This window comes from Aphelocoma coerulescens, chromosome 5 (genome assembly GCF_041296385.1).
Source record: "Aphelocoma coerulescens isolate FSJ_1873_10779 chromosome 5, UR_Acoe_1.0, whole genome shotgun sequence".
NCBI lineage: Eukaryota > Metazoa > Chordata > Aves > Passeriformes > Corvidae > Aphelocoma > Aphelocoma coerulescens.
In genome coordinates, this window is record NC_091019.1 from 36,018,404 (window position 1) to 36,042,631 (window position 24,228).

Below are 24,228 nucleotides of genomic sequence, written 5' to 3' on the forward strand. Positions count from 1 at the left end.
TGGATGAACAGGTGTTTGGGCTTCAGAAGTTCCTGGGTTGCGTATAGGTCATTTACTATATGGACTGGTGCTTGAAGAAATTGTGTTCTTATACAGGCAATTCCCAGACACTTGGAAAAAGTTAGGGGTTTTCAAGTTTGGTCTTACAGTACTGTTTTATCTACCCCTGAAAAGAGAAACTAAAGCTCCACAGATCACAGCTGAAGACAGGCTCAAAAGAAATGAGGGTTATTTAACTTTTACAACTTATTCTTTCTGAGTGAAACTTGTTTAGGCATGCTGGGCCTTCATGAAAACCCTCTGCAGCTTCTTAAAAAGAATGTGAGGGGTGAGTGAGGAATAATATTTTCAGTCACAGTGTGTTATAAGACTTCTAAGACTTCTTTCTTTTTTTTCCTTTTGCATTGTTTCCTCTTTGTAAATTTTTCTTCCTCTTTCTCCCTCCCTGGTTAAGAAACCATTGCTAGATTCATGTGCATTTATCCAGCTCCAATATTTGTTCATTACTAATAATAAGATTTATTCAAACTGCAAATTCCAAGACGGAAATGTTTAAGCCATTTGAAATTGCTCCAATAATTGATCTCTAAATTTCTCAGCCAGATTTTTGGTCATACTTGTCAGTATTTTTGTTAGTACTTACAAGTTTTCATTTCAGATTCAATTAGTCACAAAGCCAGGCACAAAACTCCACCATATGATTCATAACTAATCAAGATAGTGTAAATCAACCACTGAGAATTCTACAAATATATAAGTAGCTGAGCAGTAAAACTTGAAATCAGCTTGTTACAAAAAGCTTAACCCACAAATGGCCATAAATTGAGCTCCAAAGGACCATGTGTGTGAGTCAAGGGAAACGTTTTTAAATTTTGTGGTCTATATTTTTTATCTGTTGCTTCTCTTATTAAGCTCAAAAATGGAAACACTGTGATGTTTTAAAGTTTTCTTTGCATATCTCCCTTGCAGCATCTGTAGCAGTATTTTGGCTGTTGATTGACTCTGAATCAGACAAGTGTGTTATGCTCCTTTGTTTTTTACTTTGAGAATCTTTGATTTCCATTGAAGTGTTGATGAAGGCTGACAGTGCTCATTTTATATGTGATTCAGAGCAGCCGTAGCCATTCCTGTCTTTGAGAAATGCACTGGTGCAATGCAAATGTTCTGAAAAGGCTATGCATTCAAGATAGGGTTTTAATTATGGGTCACATTGCTACCCATAGGGTCTGAAGTTCAGTGATATTAAAGATTTGAAAGATATTTAAATAGAATTTTAAAGGAAAGCACAATGTGCAATGTATTCTCTGATTACAAAAATTATTTCCTAAGAATGAGTAAGAGACAAGGCCGAGGCCAGAATTTTGTCCTCTCTTCCAGATTTAAAGTCATCATCAGAAAGTCTCACACAATGGTCTTCCCCACCACACCCTTTGGATGATGCATTCCAGCACTCCAAAATGGTGATGCAGATCCAAGATGGTTTTCTGAGACAGCTTCATGCACACACTTCTGAAGTTGTCTTTATTGCTTACATACAACAGTATCTTTTTGGAGGTTTTCACAATTTGACACTGCCACAGAAAGCAAGCTTTGGGACTATATGCTATGTCCCTACAACAAAAACACCTTGAGATCTTAAAAGGAGTTTACCATCTCTTCTGGTCTTAAGTGTCTTCTAAAATATCAAACCAAGTCGACCTGAAACCTGTTGTGAAACTATGACATTAATAAAAAACATGAAAGGAAAACAGTTTCTGAGTTTACATTCTTAAAAAGAGAACAGGTTGCATATGAATCTAAAGATCCTAGTCAAAGTTGGGAAGCTGATTGGGATATTTTCCAAAAGTAAGAATCAGTGTAAACTTGGACCACATTGAGAAGCAAGTGTGTTCTTTTCCTTGAAACAGCATTAAACAGTTGAGAATCAGTTACCTTATCTTATTCAGCAGAGCTTTTGAAAAACAGGGGTGAAGACAATATTAATTTTTAAGTAATGTGAGCACAAGAAATCTGATGCCAAACTGCCCTTCGCGGGATTGTTTTGAGCTAATTCCCAAGGCATCTTTCTGAAAATGTATCCTTTGGACTAAAAAAACAAAAAGGCAAAACCCACTCTCTTGGACCCTACTGTTTTAGTTCCCTGTATGAATCTTCTGGTTTGATTTAGGCATGTGCTGCTCGGTTCCCATGTGCATTGTTGTTGTAGTATTTACTTTGGAAGGAAAAGTGAGTATACGGTTCACGCCTTAACCTTGTCAAGCTTTCCCCTTACCAACTTGAACTGACACCATACAAATTCTGAAAGGAAAGGCCACAGCCAAAATTAATCATAAACATTAACCATAAAATATTACTCTTGACCCTACCAAGGGGCAGACCTCTAGGAATAACATCCTGCTCCTTAAGAAAATAACATCCCTCTCCAACCGAGAGGTGCAGACGATCTCGTCTGTGCATGACGGACACACTGACCTGTGCCTCGGGGTGTAACATCCGCTCTCAGCTCAGAGGGAAATCTGCACTCCAGGCCTTATGGAAGTCAAACACAGCCCTACATACAGGCTTTGGCATCTTGTGTCCTCTGCATGAAACCAGTCCTGTCTGAGGTTGTGCTGTAAGGTTAGGGTTTTATGCAAAGCCAGATTAAGGCTGAAGCTGGAAAATTTAGAGCTGCCACCCCAACTTCCAGCCTGTCTTGACCTGAATGAATGCTGTAGGTATACACTTCACATCATTGCACCAACACTGAGCCCTGAGGCAGTCTGTAGCTCCTTTGTAGCATTTCAGTTGAATAGACCCTATGATTAGTTTATTCCTAGAGACACAATCCATAGGTTATTGGAGAACCTATTTCTGTAGCTATCAGACAGTATGTTGTTTATCAGCAAATTTAATTAATGAAGCCTCTGAAATCTGAAAACTCCAGATCCAAAACTAATTAGTATTGCCAAATACTAATTTTTTTGGAAAAGAAATAATAAATCAAATAAAAACTTATTTATTGCAAGTTGCTGGAGGTGAAACATAGGTGCCTAAATCAAGCAAGACCTGCAATATTGAATGAAGCATTCCCTAAATATCAGTAAAATACCTGGCATGTAATAATAAATCAGGTTACTTCCCAGGAGATGTTGGTTGTACTGACATTGATAGGGAGAGATTTCAGCACCAAGTTGTTGAACTCATGTCAAGGGTGCCCCGCAGATATATTTCTGATACTGCAGGCCTCCCTTAATTCAATCCCTTGCCAGCGAGAGTAAGATATAAGTACCCCACTTTCCAGGGGTTCCCCCTTGCATAAACTCCTCAGTGTCACCTGACCAAGTGATTTTGGTCTTCAGTTTCCCAGCATGTCAGCCCCAGATGGAAACCGAGCTGCTGTTGGGACTGAGGGGTTAAATGGGAAGAGAACTGGGGAGACAAAATGACACCAATCTAAATTGGTGCATTTACAATCATTACAGAAGACTAAAAGAAGATTTCCCTGATTTCCCCATTTTTCTCTGTGGGAGAAAGTGGGGTTTGTTTCACCCATTGACAAATACCAATTAAAGAATAAAATTCAAGATTTTTCAATTAAATTATTGTTTGTAACAAGTTCATGAGGTTAAAACTTCTGTGGGATTTCTATGCCGCACTGAAGTACAGCTATGCCCCCTGGGAGTGAATCTTACAGATTTGATAGAGATGGTAGAGATTTTTGCTGTGTCATCTGCTGGATAAATGCCTTGAAATAAGTGAATATTTTCACAGGAATTGATGTGTGCTTGATTTGTACTTGTGTAGTCTTTATATCTCACAAATATAAACTGTACTCTGTGCAGATGGCTTACTTCTGACAATGCAGTACAAACTGAGTACACTCCTCCTTTCATGCTAATGCCAGTACACCTCTCCTGTTATTAATAAGCTATTTAGACACATTCTGACAGCAGACTAGGCCTCATCTTTGAGATCAGTACCTGACGCTCATATTTCTTCGCTCTTGCCCTCTGTTTCTTTTCACCATTCATCACACTGACTCTTACTTCCTATCCTCTGCTGTGAAATAGACACTACCTTCGTTTTTCACCAACAGTAAAACAGATCAAGGTGGTTCCATGTGTTGGTAAAGATAAATGTCGAGGCTAAAATCTTTCCTTGTGTGGCTTCCATTAAATTTCATTGTGTAGCATTTGTATGCTTTTCAGCTATGATACACAAAAGCCAGTGTTGCAAAAGATTTTCAGTTTCATAACACCATGCCTTTATAGAAAAACAGTGTCTTTTTAGGAAATCAGTTCTTCCAGATTGAAATCAAATACCATTTAAACCTCCCTATGTTTTGTGACTTAGTTGTACAGTCTTTTCAAACAGCCCCTTCTCAAATGGCACAAGGTGGTAGATCATGTCAAGGAGAGGATTGGCAAAATGTGCCTTGGAATTATGCACACTATTTCAATGTAATAGTGATAAATAAAGGTATTTTTTCATCTGTAGTTACAGCACTGGTAAGGACGAAAAAATATGAAGATGCATTTGAACAATTCTCATTGGAAGAGTCTTTTCTTTTACCCAGTGTCTCTCTTGAGGTGAGGTAACTGCAAGTCATCTCACTTATCATGCTCACCTGATAGAAAGAGACAAACAGGTTTTTTGGGCATCTGTGCATAATGTTTTGTCCCTGGTAATGAACTAAAATATTTGGTTCTGACCTAGGGAATTTTGGCTTACAAAGCAGTTTGTTGCAAGAACTAAACTTAGTGATACAGGAGTAGGGAGCCTGCTGACTTCTGATAGTCCATCAAGGCTGACAGCTTAAGAAGACCTGCCAGGGTTGATGTTCTCTCAGTTGGCTGAGCGATGGCATTTTCATCACCAGACAAAGTTCAGAATTTCCTTCACAGAAAAACTGACTGACTTTTTGAACTTTCACACTACTGAGCTGAGCAGAGTGAAACCAATTGTTGAGACATCATGCATGGATCTAAGGGACAGATGGGTCTGAACTACACCAGAGAATCATGATAAGACATTCAACCTGCTTTCTTTTTCTATTTATTTCTTTTTAACAATTGTTCTTGCTCTACTGTTTGTTTTGAGTCTCACTTGCTTTTCACCATTTTTCAGTAGTAGTGAATACACAAGATATCCTGTGAGAAACCTGAGACCACTTAAAAAGTAGCTCTGAGTTCAACTCACATTCACAGAGCAATGTTCTCCTTGAACGTGAAGATCCAGACTGAAGGGAAGTTGGACACATCTTGGATGTTATGGTTCCTCAGGAGCTTTCAATGGTGTCCATTCAGCAGCAGTTGTTCTTTTAGAAAGCATATTCTGTACAAAAAAAAACACTAAAAGCAACTCAAATGGTGAAATTAGAGATCTACATAGATTACACTCCCAATGCAAAGGAATGGATTAGCTTAACTTTCAACTCCTGCTGTTTAATGTTGATTTAATATATTGTCTTGACTTTTAATAAGGTTATTGAAAGATAAAAGCATATAAGGAGCTGTGCCACAGATGCGACAGTCAGAACTTCATACACAAAATAAAAAGAGACATTATAATAAAATGAAAATTGAATGTTGCTTGTATAAAATCTGGCTTTGTTTTGATGCATAAAAAAGCAAACACTGTTCCATACTGAGGTTTTCAAGAATGTCTTAAGTACACAATGCTTCTGATGCCACCCCAGTTGCCTATATATAGATCTGTCTTGTGTAAAGAATTTAAAAAGCATTAGAATGAAGAAATCAAAGAGACAATAAATTTTAAACCAATCTTATTGTCTGCAGCCTAAAGTGTTATTAAGATCAAAGTGGAGCAAACATCTGGCATTTGCCTTTCTGCAAAAATTAGATCAAATTACCTACCATTGGATTTAGATCCATTCAGTAAGTTCTTTCCATTGTACGCATAGTTTTCTTTCTCCTTTTTATTTGCTAAATCTAACTTCACACCCAAATTCTAGCCTCTTCATTCATATGAAGTTGAAACAAATTAACAACAAAAATGGAAATCATGTTCCTCATGAACATCTGTTTCCGAAGGAACATTCAAGATCCTTCAGATACTAAAGAGAGAAGTTCAGCAAGACTTCATCCATTAAGTGCAATTGTCTAGAAATAAACTTAACTGAGTACAGAAAACCCTGTCCCCATCCTTAAAAAAGAAATTCTTTGAGACTACTCTTGTAAGTAGTGTCATTGCTGACTTTATTCCATATTAATCACTCCTAAAGTGTGTTGTTAAGAAGCTTGGCACAGTGGCCGATAGTTTTATGTGTAATCTTATCCAGTATACATTTTCAGACTTCTAAATATATCTAATGCACACCTTGGCTTTTACACCTTTGTTTAGGGAGATAAATACATTTATGTTACATCTATATAGCATGATTTTTTAATTCTCTGTATAGAAAAATGCACTGATACAAAGCTAAGATTGACAGTATGTCTCTTCTCTTAAATACAGAAAGCAATGTGTCCTTACACCTCAAAAACTGAATTACAAAAGTTGAATTAAAAGGAAAACAATATTGTCTGAAAATTCATCATTATATGAATCAAAAATCTCAACAGTGCTCAGTAGTGATGCCATACAATAAAATTATGATTAATGAATTTGAGTATTCTGTCCCACATGGGCTGTAAATTACACATTAATCCTTTCCAATTGCTTTATTGCCAGAAACCTTATTGGTATTACTAGGCAGAAAGGTAAGATACAGCTCTCAAATATTCTGGAGCGAGAAAGAGATTTTTTTAACCTTTGTTATTTTGTGCTCTTGTAATATGAATTCAAATATTACTTTTTTGCACAAGGCATTCTTTAAAAAAGAAATGCAAATGTACCAAGTTCAAATTTTCTTTGCAGAACTTTTATTGTGAGTCAGTGTAATTTTTCCATTGACCCATCCCCAAGCTATGTGATTTACATCTGTACCACAGCAAGGAGGAGTTATTGCTTATCACAGCCTAGAAGTCTGGGGGGTTCTAATGCAATCCCAAATAGTTTTTTTTTACATCAGTATAGACTTTGATCCTCATAGCTTGCTCCTTGATTATTCAAAAAAAAAGTGGATTATGAATTTTATTTTCAAAACTTCTGGAAAATAATAGGAAAGGGAGCAAGTGACACTTAAAGTTTCTGTTCTCCTGCACCCAGCCCCATGAAAGCTAGAGAAAGAATTCAGGCAGCCAGAAGCCACACATTGTCAAAGGGCACCTTAAAGTCGTCAGCTACATTCCCAGGCAGGCAGTGCAGACAGGCTTCAGATGTTTTTATGTAGATGCATTGCAAGGTAGCATCAAAAATCTGCACTGGGATTCCTTGGGATGCTTGTGCATTGCTGGGAATTTCTGGTTTCAGTCTCAGCTGATTAAAAAAAAAAGATAAATCTGATGGTTATTAAAAATATGTACCAGTGATATCTCCATTGTTTCGGCTAAATACAAATACACATTAAATTTTCACTCCCTTAAAATTTAGATGATGCAGCTCTCCCCTTTGATTAGTGCATTGCAACCATCCAGGTAAGCAGGACAACTCAGAAAAAATTTTGGGCATTCTACTGCAAAAATTGACTGTTGTATCTCAGTAATTAAGGAAGTGGTTTCTGAGGCAGGTTTGAGTTATTTGGAGTGAATAAGATCTAAGTTTTTTTCACTTGGTTGTTCTTCAGGAAATCTAACTAAAACCTGTAGTTTTACATCTACAGTGGAAAAAGAACATCAGCCCCAAGGATGCAGTTCTAATTCTCCTTTTTGTTTTTTTTTTTTTTGTTTGGGTTGGGTTTTTCATTTTGTTTTGGTGGTGAGTTTTTTATTTGGTTTGGGTTTGGGTTTTTTTTGTTTGGATTGGGGTTTTTTTCACTCAGCAGAAGGTAAGTTACAAGGTGAAGTTACCACATAATTTTTGCAAAGGCAAGGTCCCTGTTCCCAGCCAGGCACTGCTGGTGACAGGCAGCTGGAACAGAGCCACGGTGCTGTCTGTCCAGCTGACCCAAGTGCACCTACTGTGCACATCTGCTGCTCACATGGAAGCACACGCTCGGCAAATCCAGCGTTCTGTTGGTGCCTCAGTCTGACAATGCGGGCGTGAATTAATGGCACAGCACATGGATGGCAGAGCACACACAGAAACCCCCAGCAGAGATCCAGCCTGTCTCACCAGGGACAGAGAAAAGGATGGTCTTGTTTCTATCTGCATCCCTGACAGCAGATAAAGGTGTGTGAATTCTCTCTCTCTTACCTTCTTTTGAACAGTGTAACTAACTATAAAGCACATGGGAGGTATCTTCAATTCAAAGCTGGTATGCAGGAAAAATATAAATTGAAATGATATGTTAATATATAAATAATGAGACCACGGTACCATGGAGTACTAGAAAGCTAAGCCCAGGAGGTTTTTATCTGGTTTAAATATTCAAATAAAGATATATATACACAACTTTTCAAGGAAACTTACTCTGCTCTACTGTGCCCATATCTCAGACCAGGAAAAGTCAATCACCTTGCAAAAATGATTCTTAGCTAATTTTATTCTCTTTTCAGTAAGTTTTAGAAGCACAACAAAGCTAGACATGAAGGAAGACTAAACTAAAAGGGGTGGAAAGTTTGAAGAAATCTGTTCTCTCTGGTTGCAGTCCTTCCTCAACCCTGGCCTTGCACATGTGCTGCCAGCAGGGACAAATCTTCCTGTTCTCTTTTATAACTGTTTTTCATCTCCTCTCTCCCTATTTGCAGCTTGTAATGTGGTGTATTGTAAAGGTGTTCCTTACTCTCTTTTTCTAAAACTGGGACTAAACTGCTAGCTAGACATGAAACTGAGATAGGCAGGCAGGCAGGCCAACTCCAACTTTAACTCTACAACAATTCAAGGCTGATTTATATTTTGAACTGTCACTATATGGTTTACAAGGGAAAAAGTGTGAGCAAAGATTGAGATTTTCCTTCTATAAATTGTGGAAGGGTGAGGAGGAAGTGACAGATCTCATTTAAAAACCTTATTGAAGTAGCCGTGTTGAATGATGGTGCCATTGCTTGTCTCTATGTCTTATTGTCATAATGTAAAGCCTTTTATAATTAGAAGAAACCACAGAAGTCAGGATAAAGTACAACAGATCCAGAAAGAGCTGGAAACTTAAGGAAGAAAAAAAAAACAAACCAAAAACCAAAAAAAAAAAAACCACACACCAAAAAAAACCCAACAACAACAAAAAAACAACAACAACAAAAAAACCCAAAAAGCCAAACAACAATAGACACAGGCTGGAGAAGATATTTTATTTATTTGTTACTAGTAGTTAAAATGACGTACAAAATGCTGGGAAGAAAAAACTCCAATTCTATTCAGTTACAAAATAATTAAAACTTCATTTTAAACCAAGTTTTGCTTTGTGAGACCGAGCATGAAAATACTGCAGCCTTAGGTTATATAGTCCATTGTTTTTAGAATAAAGCAGACATTTAAATACATATTGTGGTTGATATTAAATATCTCATATAATTGTAAGTTAGCAGAACTTTCTTACTCTCAGGCAATAACTAGCAATTCATAGAGGTTCTTTGTGTAAAATTTACATGGGTGAGGAGGGGATCTGCCTCAAGGGGAGTTCCATCATGATCTATGCACAGGCAGTTTTAGAACATAAAGATTTGGAATAATTTTATCAGTTTTACTTGAGAATTCTAGCCAAAACTTAAAGGAGTCAGTAATGTTTGAAGCTTTGCTTAACAGCTAAGGGTTTAGGGATGTAACAGTCACTGTCAAAGAAAATGGGAATTTCGCTGTCAACTTTACATGAAGAAAAAAATCATTCATAAGGTGTTCCCATTTATTGAACACAAACCCAAGCTAGTATAAAATTTAGTCCAGCAATGACTGAGGTTGACCCTTTCCCCTGGAAAAAAAAATTTAAAAGTAATTTAAAGGAAAACGTTCCCTGCCTATTATCAGTGAAAGAGAATTTGTATTAATAAAAACATTAAATATCCATATCTTTCTGTTTAACTATTCACATTCCACACAGTGGAAACCTACCTTCTATAATTCCAGATTTTAAAACTGGATTTTAAAATCCATGAAGAAATGTGTCAAACTGCTGAGTGAGAGTACACCGAATGAAATGCATTTTAATAGTACCAATAAATGAGTTGCGATCAGTTAATTTTACAAACACAAACCTCACAGCAGTGGATTTTACAGAAAAACTAGATTAGTTGTAGAGATGCAGGATATCACCAATAAATGTGTGATGCACTATATAACAGGTGGGACAACTGATAAAATGAGGCCACATAGGACGCATCTGTTACATGCCACTCATCATATATCTTTCCCTTTGGGCATGTTACTAAGGGCAAAATTATCTTCCTGAACATTCTATGGCAAGAAATGATTTCAAAATAATCACCTTATGGCTGAGAGAAGCATCTGGTGTGAGAAAGAACAGCTATATTGATAGTGGATGCTAGAGAATATTGCTGCTGAGTGGGGAAACGGAGTCCTGCACTCTCAAAGACTCATCATACAGTAAGTGTGGACTTGACTCCCGTTTCACTCGTATCGGTGATGTCGAGGTTGGCTTCAGGCCTGGTCCTGACTCTTGCACAGGAACATGCCTTTGCTTGACAGGACCGGCTCTCAAGGCCCCACAGGCACAGCATGGGCACGGACAGAGCACAGACACAGGCAGGGAGTTGTGCAGCACCTTGAAAGCTCTTCAGCACCCAGCTGGAAAGTGCCCTTGCAAGGGCAGAACCCAGGATACCCTCAGGCTTCCCATAGAGTGCTCGAGAAAGCAAGGGCAACATGCATGGATGGGCTGCCTCTCTGGTCACATCTCATTAAACTAACTTCTTTTGTAGGACCTTCTCTGCTCTTGCCAAACTTTACAGCCCTGATCAAGTTTAAACTCCTAATCCTGAAGGAAAGAAACGACAAGATAACCTCACAGGTGAGAGTCATTGAGCTGTTGGAAGTAGTGTGTCCCCTTTTATGTTTTTTTCCCCCCAAACGAGAGGGGCAGTCAGCCCAAAGTTTTCAGGAAATTCTCTTTACTTACTCCAAATCCAGTTTAAATACAAGTCTGTGGTAAAAGATATAAAAAGAGGATCATTGCTGGCAAAGTTCTGCATCTCTGTTTCAACAAACTGCGTGCCTGTGGCAAAGCTAAAATAACAATAACAATGCAATGTTTACTAGTCATGAATGTCATGTCTTTTGTCTCTTGTGTGGTTATTGCATTTGCAGTCACATGATGCTTGTTTTAATTTTTGCTCTGCTCTTTATGTACTAAATTACTGCCATTCTGTACTTGATCTTGGTTAGCAACGTTTTTGTGCTGTGGTTATGTATCTGTGTGAAAAAGAGGAGTTTGGATACACACAATGAAGTAGGCATACTCATTGCATGTATGTATAGATACCACTGCCTAAAAGATACTGCATATACATATATATGTAGATATGAAGAATAAATGATACCAGAAATAGAAGACATCAAATGGATCTAGTGGCATAAGAATGGGTTTTGTTTGGTTTAGAGAGCCATTAGAATTCAGAAGTATATTTATAGCCTCGTATATAGTTTCTTTTTAATTTATGTAATATATGACTAGGTATATAAATTAAAGCAAAACGTAAACAGAAGACAATATCTCTTCCTCTGTGTCTTCCTATTTATGTATCTTTCCTTTTTCTACTCCCTTTTGTACTCTCCCTGTCTACTTGCTTTGACCTTTTGCTTTTTAAGTTGCTGTAGATCTGTTTCCCATCCACCTATATTGACTTTTCAGCACTCTCACATCCCCCCATTGTTCTCCAGACATGGCTTTTGGATTACAGCTATTTTTTTGAAGAAGCGTGTTAGAAACTCTTGACACAGCTTCTATTTTCAGTGATGGCTTTGCTACACTTTAAGTTGCTCTTTCTCTATTTCTTATATAAGAATAGTTTCATGCTTTGACATATATTGTCCTCTCACTTTGATGTTTCACTTAATACAGTAAAAGCAAATAGCACAAAGGTGAACATTCGCAAAAGCCACAGCCCCACTTTCCCAGCAAGCGGCAAAAATGTGAATATACACTAGGAAACCTAATTCATACTGTGGGTAATTAAGGGTTTTTTAATGTCTCATACCCCTGTTACTTTTTTTTTTTCAGTGAACATTCATGTATTTGCTCATCCATATCTATTTTTCCCTTATGCACACACACAAGTGTGTGCCCTTTCCTTACATGAATTTTCTCCTTCTTTTTAGGGGGTTTTGCTTATTTTAGGTAATTCACTAGGTCCCTTTCAGTTTTGCCCAGCCTTGAAGGTAGGCTAGTTCATGCCACTCACTCTCGCGCTGGCAGTGATTGTGTACAGTCAGAGTGCAATTGCTACTTTTTCTCAGTTTAGTCCAAGTCAATAGATATACACCGGCATTCCTTAACTCGGGTGATTCTTTTCTTCTTTCTTGGGGGCTGAAGCTCAGGGCAATTGAGTGTAACAGTCATGGTGGTGAATTTCTTGGGCTTGCAGAAGGAACAAGACTGGAAGGAGCCTTCTTCTTTACGGACATGTCTGGGGATGTAGAAGGAATTGCACTGGCCATAGCAGAACCTGTTGATAATGGTACGACTGTTGCAGCCTTCTTCGTGGATAGTTTGTTTGAGGGGTTGGGTTTTACACCAATCCCGCTTTAGGTACTTGCGCTCAGTGATGTGCAGTGCCTCCTGACTAGACTCCAGCACCTCTTCAGCAGGCATCGAGGTGCCTTTTCCTCGCTCTCGATGCCTGGAGCCTGACTGCTGCTGTGTCTGCATTTGCTCTGAATCATTGGGCTGATCCTTGACAGGAGGAGGGATAGCACCTTGAGATCCACGATTCCTCTTTCTCCCTTCAGCTGTCGGTAGCATAAATCCCATCAGAAGAAACAAGGCACCGATGGCATACAGTGTGCGGACCATCCTGTATGAAGGAAGTTGAAGAAATAAAGCACAATTGTGGATTTCAGATATCAGCAGAAGACAGGTATGCAGTAAATTTTCAATTCTATGAAAGAAATGTGTGCACACACACACTTAAAAAAATAAGCATTCAGGCCTGTACCAACTGAAAAGCTGTTCCCAAATTACCATGTGATAAAAGCTTTCAAATAGAGTTATTGAAAGTCAGAGGCTAAAATAAGCCAAGACAGAATTTTGTTTGTGTATCCCCCATCTTTTCCAGCTCTTTTCTCCATATGCATTACCCTAGTTCTCAATCCCTTCTTATAGCTCACTGACATATAGGAAGATTGCTCCTGGCTTACAATGGTGGAAGAACAAATTTTACATTACACTAGGATCCATTTATATGACACAGCTATCTACAATACCAGAGGGCTAAAGTCCTTATCTCAGCAGACACTGTCTAGATTTTTGTTCCTTAATTGCACTGAGAAACTTTATACAGCTTCTTGTATAATGTACATCCAGTATATAATGTATATGCTATTTACACCTGTTGCCTGTTTTACAGCTTCCCAAGCTCTGTCACACTGCACCTCTAAAGGGGTTCAATACATTTGAGTGTAATGATGCTTAAGATGAGAGATGTGCAACAAGTCAGGCAACTAATATAAAAAAAATATTTAGGTACAGGTTAAAAGAGATGCATCTATCATTTCAAACTATGTTTTCTTGCACATTACTCTGAATGCTTGATAGAGGTAATGCAGATGAAATCACAGTGCTAAGAATTTTTCAGATCCCTAAATTTTATTCATTTTACACAGAATGATGTTGTAGGAGGACAGCACAATTTTGTATATGACATTAAATATCATAGACCTTGTGCACACAAAAAAAGACCACTTCAGGAAGTGCATTTAAGTGGAGTCCTTCAAAACTGTATGGCTGCTCCAAACCTAATTTTTGCGTAGGAAAAGCCTTTCTTTCCTCCCTTATTCTACCATTTCTGCTGCCTCCCAAATCTCTGAGTTCTTGAGGCTATTCAGTCAGCTCAAACCACCAACCAGCACGGAAGAAACTCATCAGCATCACACTTCCCTGTTCCAGAAGTACATGGTCTCTGAGTTTTTTCTGAAAGGAGCTATGTAGTAGCATGACAGACAAATGAGGGAATAAGTCTCTGAGGGACCCTCCCCCTGGGAGCTTGGAAGATGGCACAGAAATGAGCAACTCCTTGCAAAAAAAAACCCTGTAAAACACTAAAATTATGAAGAAGCACAGGCATTAAAAAGGGAAAGGACTGTGAAAAACAATGCTGAGGAACTCAGTGTTTTCTACCTGCTTGGAGTGCTGCAGCTGTATCCCTTATTTGACTTGCTTTATCAGTATGGAAAAAATTAGTGTTTGAATTGAAGAGTCCTGCTTGTGCTACTACCCGAGAAACATGTGAAACCAAGGGCACTGTCCTGGACGGCTTTATCCGCTCTGCCTGAGACCACACAACTAGGCAGGAAAGCAGCCAAATGCCAGTGCTGTGAGGGCCACCTAGAGACTCAGCAGAGGCTCAGGGTAAGTACCATTTGCTATAAAACATAACTGCAAATTTCTCAGTTATTAGGTCTTTTCAGCCACATGGAGAAAATAAGTGTTAGGCTGTTCAAACAGCCTTTCTCATCAAATGGATTGGGAGAGGAATTCCTGAAGTAGAAAAGTGTCATAGGGGGTTCCACTATATTCAAGGAGTTGCTTGTAGACCTAATACTTTTAGTGTTTGTCAACCAAGTGTTAGAGCACCTAGAATTCCTGATATATCATAGATGTATGCCTTCATTTCAGTAATTTATGTTTGTGTACCAGCATGTCCTATGTTTGGCAGAAGCTTCATGCTTCAAGGAAGGGGTATAAGAATGACACTATTGCTGACTCCAACAGAAAATGTGGAAGGGCTGCTGATAGTATCTAAATGAAATATGGTATGGAACACACAATTTTAATAACCATAAGGCTTTGACATAGAAAAAAATTAGTTGGGAATTCCAATTAAAGAATAATGCAGCATAATTTCAAGTGTCAGCCTGGTCTTCACATTTGCTGGTTTTTCCTCATCTCTATTACAACCTGAATGTTATTAATCATGTTTCATTTTAATTTAAATTTTGTCTTAAAAATAAGTTTTAAAAGAATTATAAACTATTGTTTATTTCCTCAAGAGATCAGAATGGATTCTTTCAAAACTATTCCTATTTCTCTGGCGACTGTCTAGTCACCAGTATTTTAATATGCACTTTATTTACTCAACATGGTGCCAGAGTCTTAAAAGAAAAAAAAAAGTAATTGCATGAAGTTGAAAATAAATTGCTAGGTTGTAAGCAGTGCCAGAAAACTTCAGGTGTTTATTTTATTTAGTGTCCCACAACTTGGATGAGGTTCCACCAACATGAATATTCCTAGACTACTTTTATTTTTAAAACTGATTACATCCACATTGTTTACTTTTTTTTTTCCCCCCATAGATGTGCAATTGATGACACAGCAAGGTCTAGTCCTATGAAAATGAGGTGTACTTTGGCATGGGAATTTGGGGGAAATTTCATGGTAATACTTACTGTTGTAAGGTCTGTGTCCCAGATTCATGCAACTTTATTAAGCACATGCTTATCCGTAAGGAAATGCAAGCATGTGCTTCAATGTAATCCTAAAGTGGGAGAAAGTCAATTTTTCACTGGGTTGGTTTCCAGCCTTAAAGGTGGAAGCTGCATTACATGCTCATAAAAGAAACTGTAACTCAAATGAAAATTAGCCATTCAGCAGAAACATTTGTTATGGTCACCTCCAAAACACACATCTAAAAGTAAAAGTAATCCAATCGTTTAGGGATAAATACAGGTTAAATACAGAAGGGGCTGTGTGAACTTCAAGATCCCCACAGAGCAGCTAAGCAGGATCCTTTCTTAATAATAACTGTTTAAACATTTTTTAAAAATTAAGATTTTAATTTTTTACATGCAAAATACAAAGGAAAATGAGGTGGTATGCCTCAGGAAGGAAAGCAATGAAATGCACTGTGCGCACCTCGTACCACCTCTGGTGCCAGGGCAATGCATCTGCTTACAAAAGAAGATGACACCTTTGCTTACATTAGGAGGTGAATTGGTTCATCTATCTATGAGTTAGCAGTTGTCAATGTTTCCTTAACAGGGTTTTTTATTACTGAAAGAAGTAGAACACAGAAGAGGAGAGTAGAATTAACTAAAATCAGTGTTACCACAGCCAAAGTTCTACTGAAGAGAAATCTCTCCTGAAATAAATGCTTTTTCTCCTCATTACAATCATAATTCTGCAGAAGCTATAGCTCTGGAGCTGTGAGGATCAGGCTCTACAAACTTGTATTCCACATTTCTGAAAAATTTTCATTTTTTGATATTAACTGGCTCTTACATTGGCATAACCAGAAATCCTTTTGAAAATTCATTTGAGAATCCTTTGAACAAACAGACTACCTTAACCAAAATGATCAATTCCCTCTTATTTCATCCAGATCCAGAGAGATACAATATAATTAATATTTACTTTTTAAAATAACACGATATTCTAAAACGCTATTCTTTCCATATTCACTGCTGAGTTCCACTTTTCATCATCTGTAAGCTCTTAGTCCTAAAGCCAAAAGTTTTATTGCTGACTTCAAACAGGAGCAGAATTGGGCCCTAACATTCATATCACTTTACATGTGGTTTATCTAGACCCTGAGATCTCATCATCTAAGAAATTAAGGAATTAAGAAATTTGTGGATTAGTACTAGCAACTATTGAGAGAGAATTATAAATGCTTTCAGGTTTACTATTTCATACAATTAAGCTGTATTTTTTTCGTTTATACATTTTCTGCTATGAATTAAGGATCTCCACTTGTCAGTTCATAGACAGAATTTCCCTGTGAGTTCACAGGCAGAGTCAGAAAGTTACTATTGACATTTTTAGCACAAGCAACCACTTGTTTAAAAGATCTGGATGGAAACCTGGTTGAAATATACAGCAAAATTGTCACAGACCTTAACAGGCCTGTAACTTCATCTGTAAACCACTTTTACTAGGAAAATATTATGATGAGCCATGGACTCCTGTCCTTCACAGAAAGCAAGAAAAATAATCTGATGAAGGACTAAAAAAAAACCCAAACTATTATCTGGTGGACTTCAAATACAAGCCAAAGAAAGACACAAAACGCAATCCCTTTGACTACTGCGAGAATAGAAGTGGTTTATGTCCCGAAGGATCAGAATAATTTTATGCCTCACATATTACATCTGAATTACAAAAACACTCTTATGTAATGTTTTCATAGTTCATAGATCTGTATTTTTAAATATTAAAGAAAAGCATGGTAATGACAGTTCCCAGAGAACTATATTTTTTTTTCTGAAATCAAGACAGCAAAACTAACATCTGTGTTTCATGGAATTTGGATATATTTACATTTCAGAAAATTTCTTCTTGAGAGTCATAGCGATGGGGGTTTTGAGACATACAATGACTGCAGGCAGCAATTTTTGAACAAACAAACCCTTGAAACCTTGATAATTCCCCGTTTAAGAAAGTATTTTTCTGCAGGACATCCTATGGGACTCCAAGGAAGCTGAACATCATGGTGGGCATGGCTGGTACCAAACCCAAGTTTGCCTTGCCTGAAGACGCCCACGCAGCCTGACAGCTCCCAGCTTCCCAGCGCGAAACTCCCGTCAGACACATTTGTTCACGGAGCCCTGAAACAACCGGAACAGCTTTGCTCCTCTCTCTGCACTGTCGTGCGTGCTGAAAAGGAGAGAGTCCCCAGCAGAAGCTACGCCCTTCTGGGTAGCATTGGCGAGAGAACAACATAAATGCTTTAGCACAGCTTTGCCCTGAATGCTAAAGAAGAGCAGAGACCTACGGGCATCAGTGCCTTTTATCACTTACACACGGACCCAGCGCACGCTCGTTGGTTATTCCCGGGCTTGCGGGGCGCAGAGAGGAGCAGGGCAGGAGCAAAGCGCTTCTACAGCTCACGGGCCACCGGGATGGGCTTAGAGGTAGCCGAGGCTGGGGGGCCACTGGCACTGCACCCAGAAGTCGCCGCTCACAAAACGCGTGACTAAACCCCGCGTCCTGTCAGCAGCAGGGAGAGCCAAAGGCACGCTGGTGCCTCAGAGCCCCCATCTATGTAAAAAGAGGCTTCCCCAGCGCTGCATTTCAGCCGTGATGACCGAAACGGGCTTCGCTTGCCATTCTTTCAGCGAGAGGAGCTACGAGTGGGACACCAAGAGCGAGGCTGCAGCTGACGGCCGGGGAGGGACGATATGGGTCAGCACAGCGGGTCGGGGACTGTACACCTTCCCAGCCCCACACGGCCGCCGGGCCGGAGGGCCCCGCCGCGCCGCCCAAGCCGACGAGGTAAGACGGGGCTGTGGCTGAGCGCAGCCTGGCTGTGCCGCGGGGATCGCCGGCGGCCGTAGGGGCGGAGAGGCCGCAGGCTTGGTTTGGCTTGGCATGAGCCGGGAGCGACCCGGCCCGGCTTCCCGGGGGCGCGGACGCTCCTCGCGGCGGCTGACGACACCGACCGGCTCTTCCCACGGGGCACGGCCGCCGTCCAGGTTAACCCCACGAACTCTCTGAAGTGACTGCCAAGCCCCCGGAGGATCGTATTGAAACGGACGGGGCAAGCAAGCAGGCGCCGCCAGGAGGGAAAAGCCCTACGCCAAGTCGCGCCGCTGGCCCCGGGCCGAGAGGAGCGCGGCCCGCCCGCGGAGCCGCACGGGCCGGCGCGCTGCAGGGAGGTCGCCGCGGCCGGGCCGAGGGGCCTGTCAGCGCGGGTAAGGGAGCGGTGGCCGACGGAAGCACGGAGCTGTCGGCTCGACAGAACTACCGCGGCTCCGAGTCAGGTGGGCGGGCTGGGCGGAGAGGCGGTGGAGGTCGCCGAGCGCAGCGGTGGAGCCGCTTTCCGTCCGGTCCGGTCCCGCCCGAGGCCGCGTGGTGAGGGACGCGCAGCGCTGCCCACAGGACCCTGCCCCGCTGGCACACACCGAGTCTCCCGGGCGGCACGCACCCCGCCCCGGGAGCTCCTGCGGTACCAGGAGCACGATCCTCCGAGAAGCGGGCCAGGACAGAGCCGGGGGCTGAGCGGCCTCGTAGAGGGCAGCTCGGCGGGACGGGACGGGATGAGATGGGATGGGACTGGCACCTGGGGATCTGCCCCCGCCCCGCTCCGTGCAGAGGCCGGGCCGGGATTTTTCCGTGTCTCGGGTGGGCGCCGAATCCAATTTGTCGGGAGTGATGCTGTAGGCGGAGATGAGAGGCAGAGCTAACGGGGCTTTTGCAGTCCCGTGCTTGTCAGGGGAAAGAGATGTAACGGCGCCCTAATGCCCAGCACTGCGGCGGCAAGGTCGGCGCGCCTCACTCCCGCTGACGGGAGGGACGCCCCGGAGTTTTGCTAAACACCGGTGAACGGCTCCTTCCCTTGCCCCTCCCTGAAGGTAGGATAGAGAGCTTAAAATTTTGCCTCCCACAGAGACTGGCCGAACTCCGCAGCTGCCGGACCCGTTTGTGCCCCCGCTGTGAGTGCGCGCAGCGCGGTGCGTCCCGGCGCGTCCCGGCTCACCTGCGCGGCGGCGGCTCCTCGGCGGGGCTCGGCTCGGCGGCGGTGGCTCCTCGGCGGGGCCTGGGGCTCTTCGGGGCTCTCCCCGGCAGGTCACTCGGTGCAGAGGGTGGCGTAGGAGTCCGGAGCTGCCCGGGAGTCCATAGAGAGAGAGAGTCTCGGATCCTGCCTACAAATTGCAGCAGCGCCGGGCTGTCTCCCATTTAAATGTCTGCCAGCTGAGATCTGCTCTCCAAGCCCCTCCAGATCATTGGACAAGCGCCTCCAAAGCGCGTGTTATCCGCCCCTTTTAACACTTCCATAAACTTCCACCAGGGAAAGCTTTCAGTCATCCAGATAAACACTCAACTACTTTCCTGTCTTCAGAGAATCGGTGCTAAAGGTCACCACCCCAAGGAATTGTTCCTGGAATGCACAGAAAATTCACATTTTCCATCCCCATTAAAGTATGACAGTTAAGAAGAATTAAATCCTCCCCCCTCCCACCGCCTCCGCCGCCCTTCCTTGCAGGCTGGGCGCTTCCCTCCCTGCCCGTGAGCCGGCCGGGTGAGTGGGCCCGCTGCGAGGAGCCCCTGACCGGCCTGCCTTGGCCGGGAGGAAGGCAGCCACCTTTGCGGCCCTCCCTCTTACAAACTGACTTTCTGCAGTATGCTGAGAGTTTCGCAGCTTTGGAAAAAAAACCCTCTGTGGTAATATCTGTGTGCCGAGGACGTTAAAAACGTGGCTCCCGATCCGCAGCCCCGCGCTCACAGGCTCACGGCTCTGTATCAGTGAGGGTTTGTTTGGGGAGTTGTCTTTTTTTTTTTTTTTTTTTTTTTTTTTTTAAATTTTTCTCTGTCCTGCAAGAGGCGAAACACCTCGGGTGTCCTGTCACTAGGTTTCTCGGCGGGCAGTGGGCTCCTCCAGCCTCCCGCGAGGGGCAGGGACGGCGAAGGAGCGGCGCGTCCCGCCGAGGCTGAGCGCGGAGCGGGCCGGAGCAGCCCGACCGTCGGGGCGGCCGCAGGGCAGCGCAACGCTGGCCGAGCCAGCCCCCGCGGGGACCCAGAGGTCGCTCGCAAATAGGCAGAAAGCGGCGGGGGCTGAGCGTTTTTCGGACCGAGCCCTTCCCAGCAGTAGCCGGGAACATCTCCCTGCGCTGCAGCTGCCCGAAGCGTACCCTGAATCTGCAGACAGCGTCGGGCTGGGGGCATCGAGGGGGAGAGCCCTGGGTGGGTAGAAGGACCCCACAGCTCCGCAAAGAAGCCTGCACTTCTTCCAGTGCTAGCTGGCCGCCCCGACCTCCAAGCGCGCCAGTGCCGGCGCTCGTCCCTTGCGAACTTCATACCAGGGAGGCACGAAGTGCTACCCGGAGTCATTACGGGCAGGAACAGCCTCTGAAGCACGGGCTGACTTTGGGGCTTGCTAATTAAACGGAGACGTTTGTCAGTTGCCACTTCCTGCTGCGAGTGTCACCCAGCAGAAAGCAAAGCTGAGGAAAGCTCTGCCAGGGACACGAGCGGTGTAGGTGGTACCGATGGGTCTGTGCTCTCCTTGCTGTTGGGCACAAGTTACTGCCCGTGAATCAGACCAGCCCTGCTCCTCGGTCACCGGCAGTCAGCACCCACCTTGGACCTCAGACAGGCCCGGATCTCACCTGACAAAGAGATAGTTTTATTGTCCCTGGTTTTGCACATGGGGAAGACAAAATGAAAGGATTTGCTACATTGGGGATGCCAGAGCTAGGCAAGTTGCCAAGTTTCTGATTTTTCACAGTATTTAGCAGTGGCCTGCTCTTTGCTAAGACCAGAGCATGGCTTCACTTAGTGCCCGAGTGCTTAGCAAGGTAGTGAATTAGGCCCATTACAATAATTCACACACATTTAGCGACAGCTTGTTAAAAAAAGAATCACTTCAGTCACAGGGCAAGTGGCCGTAGTGCAGTGGTAGGTGGCAGCATGAGAGAGAAAATGAATTGGTCTGCGGGAGCCACTGAAATTCTGAAACAATTATTGGGGAAGGATTACTGGCAAAGAATTACAGAATATGACATCTAGATGGTAGAAGGAGAGGCCTAGGGAATTTTTAGGATTTTCTGTTTTTTTACTCATAAAAGTGCTATTATTTTTATTTTATTTAATGAGTTTTTAACTAATTGGGGTCCTTCCTTCGTGAATCCAAAGAAAAGGTCACAATTCCCACCTCTCAGTATGTTGACAGACTTTATGTTCCTTTCCATTTTCTTCCCTTAAGCAGTTGTATTGATATGGAAGGGTCTGTTCACGCCTCTTCTGCTCTGTGTCTCTCAGTGTGATTACCAGCCCCAGAGACAGGCTGGGGAGCTGCTCTGCGCTGCCCCCAGCCACAGTCCAACCCTTTGAGTGTTGCTGGAGAAGGTGCTTTCTGCAGTTGCTCTGAGCTCCTGTTGATGCTGATGATGGCACTGCCACTGCGTATGCTCCCAGGCACTGCTGCAGGCAGTGCTGCCTCTCCGCTGTATTTTTCTGGGATGTCATTTACATGCCACTCTGGCATTGCCTTTCCTAGATGATACTTCTGGGCAACAATTGCAGAGCAGGTATGTCCACTTAATGCCTTACTGCATTCAGGCATCTAGCTGGAGTTGGTGATCTGGGGTATATCTCACTCTGACCTAAAGCACACTAAGAAACACTTTAGGGAGCAGCTCCTGGTGGAGAAGCTGTGTTCCCTCCTCAAGATCCATCTTCCTTTCTTGCAGTTGAGTATTCTATACCATATCTTCTCATCTGGTTTCTTTCTCTTAGCTTAATCCGCAGTGTTCCAAGTATGCACTAGCATCCAGATTTCTTTGACAGTTGGAAAGTAGAATTATTCCTGCAAGTATTTGCTTATTCATTCACAGAAATACAAAAATAAATTTGGGTACCAACAAAATAAATAATTGCAGCTGCATCTGGACTGAATGAAGGTAGAAATTAAAAAAAAAGAAGAACATAAAAATTACGTCTCTTTTTATTTCTTTGAGATTGAGGGAGGTGGGGAAAAGATGTCTTTTCCCCTCATCATTCTTTCAGGTATTTGGAATAATTTCCAGCTTGGAAGATTTCTTTATTTCTGCTGGAATCCTTAACAAAACATTTCCTGGGTTTGCTCCAAAGCTTCAGCTGTGCTGGTCAGATCCCAACCAAAGACTGGTTAAAAGGCACCCAGTGCTGAAAGGGAAGTACTTTTTCCTCCTACCATACCCACACTTCCACACTTGAAATTCTGTTGTATCTCATCACGGCTGCTTATTGGAGCTGGAATACTGATGGGCAAATGTTGTTTAATTATTTAGTATTACAGAGGCCTATGGAAATCTGCATGTTTTTGTGGTATAGGTATGGCGATAAAGAGCTTTAATGTCATTGGATGATAGTGGTGTGTACTGTGAACCTGACTGATTACAACTACCTGCTTGCTACTGTTTGGGTTGGAGTTTCTTTTGCCTTTTTTTTTTTTTTTTTTTTAATTTCCTCTCCCTTTTCTTGCTGGTATTCACTGCATGAGTTGTTCTTTGTTTTAGTGGAACAGTAAGAATTGTGTAAGCTTAAAATAAGTGCTGTACTTAATTCTTGCAGAGAAAAACGTTATTGGGCTGAGCTCCTGTCTGCTACTGCTAACTTTGAGCGCTACTCAAAGTATCCTTGCTGCCAGAACAGTTGGCACCTTATTAAAAGCCTTTGCAGAGAAGCCAAAACTCACAGGGGCTAGAGCCCCTTCTTGAGTAAATTGGATAGTTTTTAATGACTCAGGGAGATGCACGTGATCTATGACAGCTGAGAACCTGGGCCTACTATACCTAGAAAGCCAGTATCTCTCACTCCTAGTCATGTTCCTCCAGGTCAGAAGTAAGGCGAGCTGTCCAGCAGAGACAGGGCACATCTGAACTGCTTTGCTTGGTATTTTGAGCTTGGTTTGTCTCAGCAACACAGCAGTAACTTTTCTAATTGGGCTGTAACGAGTCTAGAACGAAGCACTGACTTACACTGCTGCCTGCCACCTGCTGTCCTGGGGGCATTTGAAGCTGACCAGTGGAGGTGTGAGGCTATGAAGCTTGGCACAGTTGTTATCTGTTAGCTGTTTGATGAGACAAAAGATGTGTGCATTGCAGAGATGTCTGGTTTTAGTAATTAATTTTGTGGACATACACTCACTCCCGCAGATGAGATGTCTTTGTACTGTGGGATATTGTTGAGTTTCTGGTGGTGTACACTGCTCTCTTCCTGACTTGGTGGGTAAGATCAGCCATGTCTCAGAAGTGATTCATTACTTGGGGCTTGAGCAAGGTATTATGTAGTGTGTGTTGTGTGGGCCATGCATGGAAATGTCCATCATTACATTCCTGCTGAGGTGTGTGAGCTTCTTTGCTGTACATGGGAAGAACCTTCTGTGTTCTGTCATGGAAAAGAATTGATAGTCAAGGAATCCAGTTTCCTGTGCATTTTAGATATATCCAAAAGTAGAGGACTAAAACCAGTTTTTTGCTTGTTGTTTTAAACCTAAGTAGGCAAACAGTTAATAGCTGGCATTAGGTGAGGGAAGGAGATGTGCATGTTGGTTTTAAGACAGCATACTAATACACCAGGCCTGTGATTCTTTTGCAGGTACTCTACTGTTTATTCTACTGCAGATTGGTATATTAAAAACCCTCTAATTTAAGTAGCAT

General features: G+C 42.2%; 1 protein-coding gene across 2 annotated transcripts; it reads right to left on the reverse strand.

Annotated features, from left to right (window-relative positions):
• Positions 1-12,244: 12,244 nt before the first annotated feature.
• Positions 12,245-19,765, reverse strand: GREM1 (gremlin 1, DAN family BMP antagonist). 2 transcript variants are annotated; one of them, XM_069015988.1, is made up of 2 exons: positions 19,566-19,765; positions 12,245-12,947 (listed from the first exon to the last, which is right to left on the reverse strand). In XM_069015988.1, the coding sequence occupies exons 1-2, from the start codon at positions 19,763-19,765 to the stop codon at positions 12,392-12,394; spliced, it is 756 nt and encodes a 251-aa protein (XP_068872089.1). In that variant the 3' UTR covers positions 12,245-12,391. The 2 variants fall into 2 exon arrangements, with proteins under 2 accessions (XP_068872089.1, XP_068872090.1); XM_069015989.1 differs by lacking the exon at positions 19,566-19,765 and having other exon boundaries at positions 12,245-12,712; positions 12,833-12,946.
• Positions 19,766-24,228: the final 4,463 nt, after the last annotated feature.

What these genes read in the sequence shown, in the direction of transcription:
- GREM1 (XM_069015988.1), bottom strand. Translation starts at nt 19,765, where the DNA reads ATGGGAGACAGCCCGGCGCTGCTGCAATTTGTAGGCAGGATCCGAGAC. An exon ending in GAGGAGCCGCCGCCGCGCAG is followed by an intron (nt 12,948 to 19,565) that starts GTGAGCCGGGAC and finishes TCCTTCATACAG; the next exon opens with GATGGTCCGCACACTGTATG.